General features: G+C 52.1%; 1 protein-coding gene across 1 annotated transcript in view; it reads left to right on the top strand.

Moving 5' to 3' along the window:
• Positions 1 to 13,772, top strand: part of ABCC1 (ATP binding cassette subfamily C member 1) — a 123,232-nt gene that overhangs the window by 64,526 nt on the left and 44,934 nt on the right. Inside the window, exons 12-13 of the mRNA XM_004706096.2 lie at positions 2,175 to 2,378; positions 13,314 to 13,460. Coding sequence (XP_004706153.1) covers positions 2,175 to 2,378; positions 13,314 to 13,460 — 351 coding nt within the window. The remainder of the gene's footprint in view (positions 1 to 2,174; positions 2,379 to 13,313; positions 13,461 to 13,772) is intronic.

The following is a 13,772-nucleotide window of genomic DNA, read 5'->3' as shown; positions in this document are numbered from 1 at the left end:
TAATACTCTGACCTTTCTGCTGGACACTGTGCTTGCCTCGTAGTTTTTCAAGGCTGTTTGAATATTAAATTTTTTTAAGTCCATAATAGAGTGCATGCCTATAGACTAAATAGCCTTTGTTGTCTCTGTGGACACCTGGAAGCTGGCTCTTCTAGAATGTTCACACGCTCGTATGTGGATCCGATGAACGCAGAGCTCGGTCTGGGGTGCGCGTCTGTGCGTGTGTGGCATTGGTACCGTGTGTTTTCATACAGGCGGGCCTGTCCTGCAGCATAATTTTGTCATCTCACACCACGCGGTGGGGACTGTTCTGTGTCACGCCACATTCTGCCTTCGTTCTTTGGCACTGGAGCCTGGCGGGGCACCGCAGAGGCGACAGTGCTTATTTCTCCATTCCCGGGTGGATGGGCACTGGTGGTGGGCTGGGCAGTGTCACATGAAAGCCCGCAACAGCTCTGATGGAACCGCAGGGGTGCCGAGTTCCAGGAGGGTGGGAGACAGGGCTGCATCGGGGAGGATGGTGGAGAGGCTGACACGGAAGGTGTAAGTTTCCCTGAGTGGCCTGCCTCTGAAACGCTTCCTTGGCTGGCTTCCAAGGTGTACTGTGCGCTGGTTCCTATCTGTGCCCTTAACAATAGGCTTGTTGTAAGACGCTTGGAGCCGGGCCCGGGGGGATGGAGAATGCTGGGTGACCTTAAGAATATTTACACAGCATGGTCACGTATCACTAGCCCCAGTGTCAGTTGGCCTGGAAATATCTCAGTACCTGGACACTTGAACAGCCACATTCTGGGTGAGGATCGAGCAGGAAACTTAGAAAATGGAGAATAAAATCCCAACCTCTTCCCTGTGCCTGAATGAGCAGAACAAGTCCTGTGCCACTTCCTTTCTTGACACTGAAAGTCTGTCTTGCTGTGTATTCCTGGGCTCAGCAGTCTACATCTCACTCACCCTGTGTGTTAGTCTGCATACTTTAGAGAAACAAATCCACAGAAACTGTTACGTATACAAGAGAGTTTTATCTAAAGGTTAAGTGCACATCCAAAAAACATCCCAACCCAGTGCTGCCCAAGCCCACAAGTCCAACATTAACCCATATGTCCGACACCAACCCATGAAGTCCTCCTCCATCTCACAAAACACACACTATGATGTCGACTGCAGGAGGAAAGCCGAGTCAATGAACGTGTACGCATCTCAGCGCTGGCAGGGGTCTCCCCGCGGCTGCTCCAGTGCCCAGGGCTGCATTGGGGTAGGTCCATGCGGCTTCTCCTTAGGGATGTCTTGCAGAAAGTCAGCCTTGCAAGCTGAAGCAGGGAACTTGCTAAAGCAGCTGCACCCTGGTCCCACTCTCAGAAAGCAAGAGACCCAAGAATTCAAGGCGAGGTTCACCGAGCCATTTATCCCTCCGCCCTTCAATTCACCCACATGTGTTTATTGGCCAGTTTGGCACAGTAAACTACCTCACCCTGATTCAAAGAGTGGTCTCAGGAGCCCCGGGGCAGCACAGTGGTCAAAGGGCTCGGCTGCTAACCCCAAAGTGGGAGGTTTGAAACCACCAGAGGATTCGAGGGAGAAAGGCGTAGCCACCTGCCTCCATAGCAATAACAGAACCATGGATGTCCTACGGGCGGGGTCCTCCAGGGTCATTACGAGTCAGAACTGACTCAGCTGAGATGGGTTTGGGTTTTGGAGAGGTCTCTGGGTAAAGAGGGAGGCTTCAAAAAGTTTGAAAAATCCCATGATGTTTTTATTCCGTTTTCCCATGAACTTTTGAAGCACCCTCCTAGATACCAGTCGCCATGGGGTTGATGCCAGATCGTGCCAACCCTGCGGGTCAGAGAACGGTGCCATCTTGGTGTGCGTGCCTGGTCTTCACAGGCATGCACCGTCAGGCCTTTCTTCTGCGATGCCTGGGAACGAGCACAGACCTCTGGTCATTCAGATGGCAGCTTAGCAGCTAGACCTCTGCACCGTCTTGGACTCCTTCCTGATCAAGAGTCAGTTTTCCCACCCTTGGGATGACCCCCTCTTGGTAGAGGCTGCTGTCATGTGATACTACCCTGTGGGCGCGGAGACACCTGGCTCCAGGATCAGAAGCAAGTGGCTAGGCGCGGCTCCCCTTACCCTTACCGGACGACACAGTGTTCACTGGCTGTCCCATCTCTTCCAAGGTGGCGCACATGAAGAGCAAAGACAACCGGATTAAGCTGATGAATGAAATTCTCAACGGCATCAAGGTTTTAAAGCTGTACGCCTGGGAGCTGGCTTTCAAGGAGAAGGTGTTGGGCATAAGGCAGGAGGAGCTGAAGGTCCTGAAGAAGTCTGCTTACCTGGGAGCCGTGGGGACCTTCACCTGGGTCTGCACACCTTTCCTGGTGAGTGAAGCTGCGTTGATCCTAGCCTGTGTCGTTTCCTTTGGTGTTCGCGGTTCGATATCTTTAGGAGTTCACCAGCTCAGTCAGACCACTTCCTTTTTTTAATGTTTATTATGGAAAGCACCTTCGTAACAAAGCGGCTGTTCAGAGTTCTTGAAACCCTCTAGTGCAGGAATGCCCAAAGTAGCCAGTTTGGGAACTGGTATACTGAGTCTCCTGTGAGGTTGGGTTTTGCACCACAGGGTAAACCAGTACTGTCTACTTCCTTCTTGGAGAAGTCTTCTTGCAAAGAAAAAGGTGTCAGCAGAACTCCATGGTGAGCGTGATGCCATCCTTCATCTGCTTCCTGGCACTGCCTCTCTATGCTGTGCCAACTGGACACTAAGTGCCGCTCGGCGGCAGTGACCCATGAACTGCCTTTTGAGTGGAATTTTGCCGAGCACACGGACTCATTGTGTTCACGGTCTGTTTCTCCCTCTCAGGCTGTCGGCTCCAGCAGAGCGAGGCTTTTCCGTTCGTTGTATCCGTGGTGCTACAACAATGCCGATTGTGCGCTCCACAAATATGTATTGTCTGTGCTTTGAAAAAGCCACAGAGAGAGTTCTAAAACGAGAACACGGTCTCCCCCTTGCGCACTCCAGCCCCTCCTTCACGCGGATGGTCTGCCTGTATCTTTTCAGGAAAAACACGGGCGTGGTGGTGGTGGTTCGGTGCCGCTGAGTTGAGCTGGTTCTGATGGTGGCGATGGCCCCACGCACAACAGCGAGAAACACCGCCCGGTGCTGCACCACCCTCACAATGGTTACACGTTTGAGCCCATTGCGACAGCCTCTGTTTCAATCCATCTTGTTGAGGGTCTTCCTCGTTCATGCTGACCCCTTGACTTTACCTTGGGAGAACGATGAGGCTTGCCGTTCCCTTAACGAGTTACAGTTTTGAAACCCCACAGGGGCAGTTTGACCCTCTCTTACAGGCTCGTTGTGAGTTGGAATCGCACTTGATGGCAGTAGGTTTTTTCCTACTTTGCCAAACATGATGTCCTTCTCCAGAGTCTGGTCTCTCCTGAGAACCTGTCCAAAGCACATGAGATGCTCCTCTGAGGAGCATCGTAGCCACACATCTTAGAAGACCTGTCTGTTCTTGTGGCAGTGCCTGCGGTGTTCTTCACAGCACCACAGTTCAAGTGCATCACTTCTTTTTTCAAGTTCACACGCACACGAGGCAATGGAAAATACCATGGTTTGGGTCCGGTGCACCTCAGTCAGCAAGGTGACACCCTTTCTCTTCAACACTTGACAGAGATCTTGTGCAGCAGATTTGCCCAATGTAATGCCTCATTTGATCTCTTGACGGCTGCTTCCGTGAGTGTTGCTTGTGGATCCAAGCACGAGGAAATCCTCGATAGCTGCTGCTTTCGTTCATTATCCCGATGTTGCCTATTGGTCCAATGGTTGTCTTTACATTAAGTTGCCATCCACACCGAAGGCTGCGATGTGTGATCTTCACCAGCAAGGATCCCGAGTTCCTCCTGGCTTTCAGCAAGCCAGGTCGTGTCATCTGCCCGAGTCTTCCTCCGATCCCGATGCAAATGTGGACGTTCTAAAATATTCCCGATAGGTTTCCATGGAGCCATACGAGGCGGGTGTCCTCTCTTACGTTGGGTTCACGCATTAAGGTCGGCATTGTGACGACGCATCGGTGCCGGCAATACAGGGCAGGGATGTAGTTTACTTTTGCAGCCCACTTAAGTTGGTCCTCGTGTTGCCTTTGTGATCTTCGCTGCAGAGTACACACCAGTACCCAGTCCCAGGCAATTGTAAAGGGTCTATTCCAGTGCACAAGAGGAGCCCTGGTTACGAGTCAGGCTGCTAACTGCAAGCACAAAAGTTGAAACCAGTAGGGCCTGCTCCTCCTCCTCCTCCTCCTGTAAAGAGTTGCAGTTGTGGAAACCCACAGGTAGCCTACCCTGTCCTTAGGTCATGGTGAGTCAGCACTGACTCATGGCAGTGAGTGAGTTAGCCCACTGCAAGCAGCCCTGGTGACGAGGGGGTTACGCCCGAGGCTGGTAACTGCAAGGTGTAGGTGGGAACCCCCCAGCAGCCCTTCAGGGAAGCAATCAGGTTTTCTGTGCCATCCAGAGTGACCTGCCAAGGCCGTTCTGCTCTGCCCTGCCCAGCAGGTTGGTGTGACTCAGCGGTAGTGGGTTTATCCCTGTGCAGCTCCTTTTACAAAGCTGGCCCCAAGCAGTGGACCATGTAAAGATGGACCACAGACACCTTTTCAGCACGTGTGATAACAGATAAAAACCATTGAGGGGGACTTTGGATCACCCTTGTGTTTGCTTTTTGGCTTTCTGTCTTTAAGTGATTAACTGAGGTCATTCATTTGTTTGGTTTTCATGTCGTGCCAATCAAGAGTATCACTCCTTAGTCACACTGGCAAATATCAATTCTTCTGGAAAAAGATGGCGGACGAGCAGCACACCTTTGTGTAAATCCACTCCTTTCTTATTAGCCTGCTAAACGTGTGGCACTCGAATGCCTCAGAGCCCCCGCCTTCTGAACAACTTGTGCGGAGCGTGCTTCCCTTCTGACACCGGCTTCGGTCAGCCTCCGCCTGCGGTCTCCCGGGGCCAGAACCTGTGCTGACTAGAGTGTCCAGGAGAGCAAGCTCCCTGCCTGGAGGACGGCTTCTGTTTGGGGCTTTAAACATGTCCTGTGGGCTTTGGTTGCTGCCGAGAGAATCCACGGCACACCATCATCCTTTGAACAGGTTCTACACGTGGGACCCAAGGACACCGGCTGCATCCTTTGAGCCGTAAAACCACGCTCACCTTCCATCTGTGAGTTGCTCTTCCCCCACGAACGTAAACTCACCGCCCTCGGTGGTGCCAATCCAGTCATCCCTTTGCTCTGGCCTCTTCGATCTCAGCAGGGTTCCTCTTCAAGGGGCATCATGCCCAAGGCAGACTGTTTCCTTTACAAATTAAGCTAAGCTCTGGTTGGGGGCACAGCTTCAGAAGTTGTTTTGGGTGTCAGGTTTAAAGATTCTGTATATCAGGGGCTCATCTACCCTCCATGACTCAAGTCCAATTCAGTGGGAAGTAGAGATGCTGTCCTGTGATTCACTCTTCTGCCCCGGATTCTTCGAAAGAATTGCCGTCTGCCCCCGTTCAGTGTTTCACCCTGAGGCAGTCCCTTTACCTGGCTGGCTCCAGGCTCTCTTATGTGCAGCGGGAGGGCCATGGGATGTCACTGTTGGTCCCGCCCGCCCTTCCCCACAGCAGCCCTCCCCAGTTGGTCAGGGAGGCCCTGCTCCTTGAATCACATTCGGGTTATTTGACTGCAGTTGGCCCCGTAAATGACATCTGTACAGTTCTGGGATGCTGTGTGCCCCGAGATCCTGCCAGCTCAGTGGCCCCCCCAACTGGGGCTGCAGTTACACTGCAGCATCTATCCCACCCCCACCCCGCCGAGTCTCCCCGGCTCTCCCCCCAAACGAAACCAGTCCTGTTGCCATCAAGGCAATGGGACCCCGTGTGACAGAGGGGGACCACCCCACCGGTGCCCTTAGCTGTCCTCCTGCCAGGAGCAGCCGCCAGGCCTCTCTTCCTCGGTGCTGCTGGGTGAGTTGGAACCTCCAGCCTTTCGGTTGGCAGCTGAGTGCTTAACCATTGGGCGCCAGGGCTCCTCTGGAAAATCAGGAGGTTATTTGTACAGGATGCTCATCTTTATTATTTATCCATAAGCTGCAAAGTTGGCATGGCATGTGAGCTGTCGCTGTTAAAGCGTTTTCTTTATTTTGTGTGAGGACATTTTTTTTAAAGGCTACATTCACATAGTCAAAATCATTAAGATGATCTCCGGCCCTGGCACCATTGCCCATTGAGGATGGATCCTTTTGTGCTGGGTGGGCGGGTGGAGCTGTGCTGTGTAATGTAATATGTTTTGGAGCAGCACCCCTGACTTCTACCCACTAGGTGTTGGCAGCACTCCCCACCCCGCTCACCCGCAAATTGTGACAACCACAATGCAAGCACATTGCCAGTGAGTAGCCCAAACCCAAACCAAGACAAGCCCGTTGCCAGTGAGTTGGTTCCAGCCGTGTTCCAGAGAACAGCTGAGGCTCCAGGGGGCTTTCTTGGCCGTCTTCTCAGGGACAGCAGATGACCGTAGGTTTGAACCACCAGCCCTTTGCTTAGTTGTCAGTTGCAAACTGCTTATGCCACAAAATGTCTCGAAACAGTGCCAAAAGTCCCTCAGGGGTCCAAATTACTCCAGTTGAGGGCCCACGGAGGACAGTGAGAAGCACAGCCCCGACCTCCTTCCCCATACAAGTTTCTCTGGAACGTTCAGAGCCTGTATTCCCATCTCGCTACCTGTCTGTCAGCTGTATTCCCAGAATACTTCACAAAGGTGGCTCAAGAACACAAACTAAAATGCTGTCATGAAATGTACAAAGACTTGGAGTTAGGAAACTAGAATGGAGGAGCATGCTTAGTGCATCTCCAGCTGAAAGAGCTGAAGAAAAGATTCAAGCCTCAAGTTGCAGTGTTAAAGGAATCTACAGGTAAACAAATACATTGAACCATGCGGGCTGCATCAAAGGAGATGGAAGGGGTCGCAGTCACTGTACCAAAAGGAGCAGGTCAACAGGCACCCGTGTCAGGAGGTGGCATATGATCAAGAACCAGTGGCACTGATGGAAGAAGTCCAAGCTGCACTGGAGACATTGATGAGAAACAAGGCTCGGGAGTTGATGGAATAACCGTTGAAAATGTTCCCCCAAATGGATGCAGCTCTGGAAGCACTTACTCATCCATGCCAGCAAATGTGGAAGCTACTTGGCCAGCTGACTGGAAGAAACCCACATTTGTACCCATTCCAAAGAAAAATGATCCCCCGAATGTGGATATTATTCAGCCGTATGACTAGTTTATTGGAATAGATCATTGTACGGGGAAGTAAGTCGGGGCTGTGCTTTTCCCTGTTCTCCATGGGTCTATTCCAATAAATAAATCATATGGTTAAATAGTTTATTGCAGCAGTAAATCTGTAAGAAACTGCAGACATCCAAGCTGGATTCAGAAGGGAATGAGGGGTCACCATTGCTGATGTCAGGTAGATCCTGGCTGAAAGCAGAGAATACCAGAAAGATGTTTACCTGTGTCTTGTCAGTTATATGAAGGCATTCAACCTGCGGAGCACCACACATGATCCACTGACATTGCGAAGATGGGGATTCCAGAGCACTTAGCTGTGCTCATGAGGAAACGGAATGGTGCCGAGGCGTCCTTTGGACAGAACAAGGGGACACTGTGCGCCTGGACTCTTTGAAGAGCACAGTATCCGATCAGAGAAAGACACACTAGCAACCCGAGATGTGTAATTAACCAACCTTGCTATCACCTGGGATGTGTGCATTAGACAACTGCTTATTGGAAGTGCCGAGGTCTTGAAGGACATACTGATGAAGGTCAAAGACTTCAGTGTGGGTGACACCTGACCTTAAGACAGAAATCCGCCTAAGGGGACCAAGAAGCAACATCATGCTAAATGGAGACAAGATTGAAGCTGTCGAGGGTCTTGTTTCTCTTGGATCCACAATCAGTGCTCATGGAAGCAGCAGTGAAAAAAATCAAAGGATGCATTGCGTTGGGAAAATTTGCTGTCAAGACCTCTTGAAAGTATTAAAAAGCCAAGCCATGGTGTTTTCGGTCACCTCATCCATGTGGACCATGCCTAAGGAAGATCAAAGAAGGATCGATGCCTTGGAAATTACGGTGTGGGCAAAGAATAGTCCAAGTAACACGGACTGGCAGCGGAACGGACAAATCCGCCTCGGAGGAAGGACAGAAAGAATGCTCTGGAGGGAGGACTTACTTCGTCGCCCAGGCTTTGGCCATGGCCTCAGGAGGAACCAGTCCCTGGAGAAGGGCATCATAGAGAGTCGGTGGAAGAGGAAGACGCCCCAGAAGATGGATTGATACGCGCGCTGCAACCATGGTCTTCACCACAGCCGTGGCTCGAGGCTGGTGCAGCTCCGAGCAGCGTCTCAGGCTGCTGTCGTTCGGTGACTGAGTCAGAATCCACTCGGTGGTACCTGACAACCATCGAACAGTGAATGCTTGTCATCAGTGTAATTACACTTGTGTACCGCACTTACTCTGCGTTCACGCAAGGGCCAGCATATCACACCGTACATCTGCATTGTGTTACGATACAGGGTACGATACAAAATCTGTGGCCCAAGGCGGGTAGGTGGTAAGGTTTTATGTGTGAGCTGTGGTATTCTAAGACAGAGGCTAAGGAGAAGTAAGGAGGCCTCCCATCGCTGTTTTCTTTTGATCTCAGACACTCCGGTGGTCATTTGGTTGAGCCGGCCCTCCATGTACCACTGGAGGTACATGTTCTGGCTCCTTGCCCAGAGCAGGGCTGGTTTTCCTTGACCTCCAAATGTACTGCTCCAGGGGGCCTGGAAGGAGAAGGCGCAGAGGGGCGGGTGGTGATAGATCTCCAGAGATGGAGTTTGTTGAGCTGTTTGACATGAGACAGATGTGCCCTAGTGTCAGCCAGAGACCTTGGCCCTGCCGGAGCGTCCTACACTTCAGTCTACATTAGGATAAAGTATGTGGCCTTCAGTTCTCGTGGAAAGTGTTTGCACGTTCTTTCCACGGGCAGATTCCTGCACCTTGAGGATGATGAGATGTTTACGCAGAGGTAGGTGTTGATGGAAAGCAGAAGCCCGGAGGCCAGGGAAGGGAGAGGATGCTGAGTGCGGGATTGACCGGGCCGTTTTTCTGGAACGCAGCGCCTGGCATTTATCATGCCCACTTAATACACTTCCTTCCTTAAGCCAGGATCACCCGGCACTTTGGATCTTGCGGGAACTTCTTGTCTTCTGCTCGCCTCATAGCACCCCTTGTGAGGCTGATTGTCATTCCACAAGGCAATGACCTGCTGTGCAGTTGTCCACTGGCCTGATGGTAAGGTCCTGTGTCTTTATGACATTTGGACCCCTTAGAATTTGGGGACTTTGCAAGAGGGAACGAGTGAATAAATAAGAGGTAGTCTTGGTAGACTAGAGAAACAAATTCCTAGACCTCATGTGTATAACAAAGTACTTTATATACAAGAGCAATTGAACATTAAGAGAACATCCCATCCCGGTCCAGATTAAGTGCATAACCCCAATAACTGGGCCATGTGTCCGATACTAATCTACAAAGTCCTCTTCCGACTCACAAGCACATGCAGTGATGCTGACTGCAGGAAGATCACAGACCAGTGGGTGGGAAGTCTTGTGGATCCAGTGGCCGTGTAAGCATCTCAGCGCTGGCAGGGGTCTCCACGTGGCTTCTCTGGCTGCGAGGCTCTAACGTAGTTCCATGTGTCTTATCAGTAGAGGGTCTCTCAGGGAGTGAGTCGAGAGAGAGAGAGAATGTAGGAAATACAGGAATTCCCAAAATCCTGAGGGGAAGGCCATGCCCACACAGAGGCCTCATTGGCTATACAGTGATTGACATGCTAGACTCCACCCTTTCACTCATAATCCTGTCAAGTCCCAAATTGACACCAGATTACGTAACTAGCACAAGCACTGGTCAGGAACTCTTGTGCAAGAGACCGAAACCTAACTCAAATGGACTGTAGTAGCGAAGACGGTTGTTTGAATGTGGCACAGTCGTTAGGACAGAATACACCGTTTTAGCTGTTTTTAGGTGCACAGTTCGGTGGCATTAATTCCATTCACAATGTGCCACCTTCCCAAACCCTGGCTACCAAGCCGGCTCTGTAAAATGTTACAGCAACCCTGAGTAGAATGGCTCTGTAAGGTGGAAATCTCTACTGAAGCCGACAGCCGCATCTTTCCCTTACGGACTGGCTGGCTGGTGGGTTTGAACTACCAACCTTCTGGTTAGCAGCCCAGCACGTCACCCACAGTGCCACTAGGGCTCTCCATGCAACCTTCGCTGCTGTTTTCAACACCACACGTAAGATGTGTGGAGTCCCAGGAAGAAGTGTCTAGGAAAACATTGGTTTTAAGCATTTCTGGGGTTTCAGGCATGGCTGGATCCAGGTGCTTCAACCATGATGTCAGGAATCACCTCGTCCCTTTCTCTTTGCTGTGAATTCTAATGGTGGGTTCCCCGCCCCCCATCAGCTCACTGTGTGATGGCAAGGTGCCTGCTAGCAAATTCCAGCCTTCCCTCCTCCTAGTCCACCCGTTTCCTTGGGCAGCATGTCCTTCCCCCTGGGAGTTCCCGGGTCTCCTTTGTGGTGGTCAGCCTCCGTGGCTGGGACCAGGGAGCTGAGATGCTGCTCTTGGCCAGTCCTGGGTCCTATCAGCATGCTTTTGTTGGAACTCATAGACTGAGATTCAGGGAGGGTCCGTTCCCCACAGAAAAATTAGGGCGTTACCCCAATTCGGGGCATGGACGGTGGACACGCAGAACTAATAGATGTCTACGTGAGTCGAGATCTTTTGGGGGGAGCGGCGGGGGGCGTGGTTTATAATGCCGAGTTTCTGGGAGGAGGCAGTATTGGCCCTTTGAGCAGGACATTTCTTCATTATGAGGGAAGGACTGTGCAGACCCGTGGTCTTGTCCCCTCACAAGGAAGTGACAAACCTCGGTCTCCCAACCCCCCCAACGTGGACGTCTTTGGGACAACCCTGCATGACCCCACACTTTTCTGAAATCTCCTGTTGGCGTATTTCCCCTAAACCACGAGTCTTAGGATTGCCGAAAGCAACCCCGAATCTGCATCCTGCCTCTGCATCTGCCCATTCCGAGTCACGCATGTAAATGAATGATGGACCATGTGGGCGCCTGTGTCTGGTTTCTTTCACTGACATGATGTCTTTGCGGGGCTTGCGTGGTGCAGCCAGTACCAGTGCTTTGTTCCTTTTCCTTGATGGATCCTATACCTGACGGTGTAGTGGTTACACATTGGGCTGCGATCCTCATGGTTGGCAGTTTGAAACTACCGGCAGCCCTATGGGAGAAAGATTGGGCTTTCTACTCCTGTAAACACTTACCGTCTTGGAAACCCACAGGGAGTCACTCTGAGTTTGAGTTTGTTTTTATTATTACACTATTACTGTAGAAGGCACCTTTGGCTAAGATGGCCAGGGCGTTCTTCTGCTTGCTTAAGGAAAGCCACTGTATGCGTGGACATTCTGCGTGGCTGAGAGCAGTGACGTTGTGAGTGGCCTCTCCACCCTTGGCTGTGGAGCCTGGAAAACAGCTGTGCCCTGTGCCGGTTGTCCGAGCCAGGACAGGAGCCAGCTTTGCTGGCCCAGCCCCTGGCCCTTGGAACCAGGTTAATCAATTCTTTGGAAGAGCAAGCCAAAGGTCTTGAACTCAGAAGACAGACAGCTCCACTAAGTGACTGTCGTGTGCCCTGGCCCTGTGCTGAGCCGCCTTTCACTCAGCGCCGTGCAGACGTGCTCCATGATTCCCATCTCACAGGTGGGAAAATGGAGACTTACCGCAAAGAGATGACCTGCTCGGGCTCACAGCTGATAGGCAGCAGGACTTCAGATTTTTGTTTTAAGTTTTTGCCTTTGAAGGAAATGGGCCACCCACCCAGCATGGCTCCAAGCCCAACCCTCCTGACTTCCAGTCAGTCTGCCCTGAATGCAGCAAGGTGGTCGGGGTGGGGCTGAGGGCTGGTTCTCATACGGGCCTTCAAGGGAGCACGGGGCCAAATGCGAGCCGTGAACAAACGTCTGTGCACCTGTCGGGGCTGGGGTTTTCCAGGTGGCATGTGATCGCCCGATGATCCCAAAGGGCCCTGTTGTTGACTCCCCTTGGCGACACCTGACACTGCCCTCTTCCCAGCAGGGAGGGCAGGGGCAAGGCAGCCAGGCCTAGCACCTGTTTGGCTGTAGGAATCCCGCCTACCCCAGGGCTCTTTCCTGTCCTTGCCAGGCAAAGCCCTTTCTCCTGGCGAGGGAGGGAGTGGTCGCAGGAAGACAGTGCTGTGTCTTAAGCGCTGCCACCAGTGTGGGCAACCCTGGCAGGCCCCAAGGACGTGGCTCGAGGGTGGCTTTGTCTGTGGACCAGGGAGTGGCCTCAGAGACCCTGTTGGCTCTTAATGCATTCCTTCTTCCTTCTCTTCCTTTTTAATTGCCCCATTTCCCGCGAATGAAGTTTAATTTAATCTGTATGGAACTCCTCCAGCCATCTTGTTATAGGTCAACCTTCTGAATGCGGCGACCCTTTCATATAGTTCCTCATGTTGTGATGACCCCCCCACCACCACCATAAAATTATTTTCGTTGCTACTTCAACAATGTCGTTTTGCTATTGTTATGAAGCAGGTGACCCCCAAAGGGGTCGCGACCCACAGGTTGAGAAACGCTGTTATTGACAAAACAGGTGAAGAGCGGAAAAGGCGAGAAGATTCGAGCGGCTGGGACCCGGGGAGCTTCCCTCATGCGCCAGGACTTGTGTGCCCAGCGTGTCATGGGCACAGCCACGTACAGAGCCGAGGCCCCACCAACGGGCAGAGGCAGATAGCAAATGAACACCTTCAGTACACTGATGCCTAAAACCGCGGATGCTACAATGTCGAGTGCTAGAAGTCGGAAGAAACAAACCAGGGCTAAAGGCTGGGGCACGATGGTGGGGTCTTTGGGGGCAGAAGTGGGCAGGCCTCTCTGGAGGGGGAGGGGAGCAACCAGGTGCCCGTCCGTTGCTAGCAGAGGAAGTGACAGCAACAGAGGCCCAGCGGTAGATGCGACTGTGCGTGGTGCCGGCCAGGACAAGGTGGTGGGCTCAGCCAGGGCTCTGGGCTGCTTGCCCTTCATTCATCCAGCTGCCAGATCCTCTCTGACAGAGAGCCGAGCGAGGCCTTAGGCTGGGGAGTGGCCGCCCCTGCCTGGAAGCACGCTTCAGAGCAGGTGTCCTTGTGGGTGTTGTGCTTCCAGGTGGCCCTGTCTACATTTGCTGTGTTCGTGACCGTCAACGAGAACAACGCCCTGGACGCCCAGAAAGCCTTCGTTTCCTTGGCCTTGTTCAACATCCTGCGGTTTCCCCTGAACATCCTCCCCATGGTCATCAGCAGCATGGTGCAGGTACAAGGCCTCCCTGTGGCCTCTGAGGTGCCCCCCCTCCCCACCCCACTCCCTCTACGCATGCTTCCCATGGTGATTGGCGAGGACGACTCTTTGGGGTTTAAAACTTCTTTTAATACTTACATAACCCGTCTCTACTGTAGGTAAATTTGGAAACACAGAGAGGCATATGGGAGAAAATTTAACATTTCACACAACCCTTCCACCTACCATTAATGTCTCTGTTGTGTGACCGTTGAGATACTGGGGCAAAAATGTGTAGAACCAAACAATTGCCAGTTCAACGTCTCTCTCTGTCTCTGTCTCTCTCTC

The sequence above is a fragment of the Echinops telfairi genome, unplaced genomic scaffold (genome assembly GCF_000313985.2).
Source record: "Echinops telfairi isolate 266 unplaced genomic scaffold, ASM31398v2 ScPeMD7_5;HRSCAF=22, whole genome shotgun sequence".
NCBI classification, from domain to species: Eukaryota; Metazoa; Chordata; class Mammalia; order Afrosoricida; family Tenrecidae; genus Echinops; species Echinops telfairi.
Note: the sequence above shows the minus strand (reverse complement) of the source record. Positions and strands in the feature narration are given on the sequence as shown.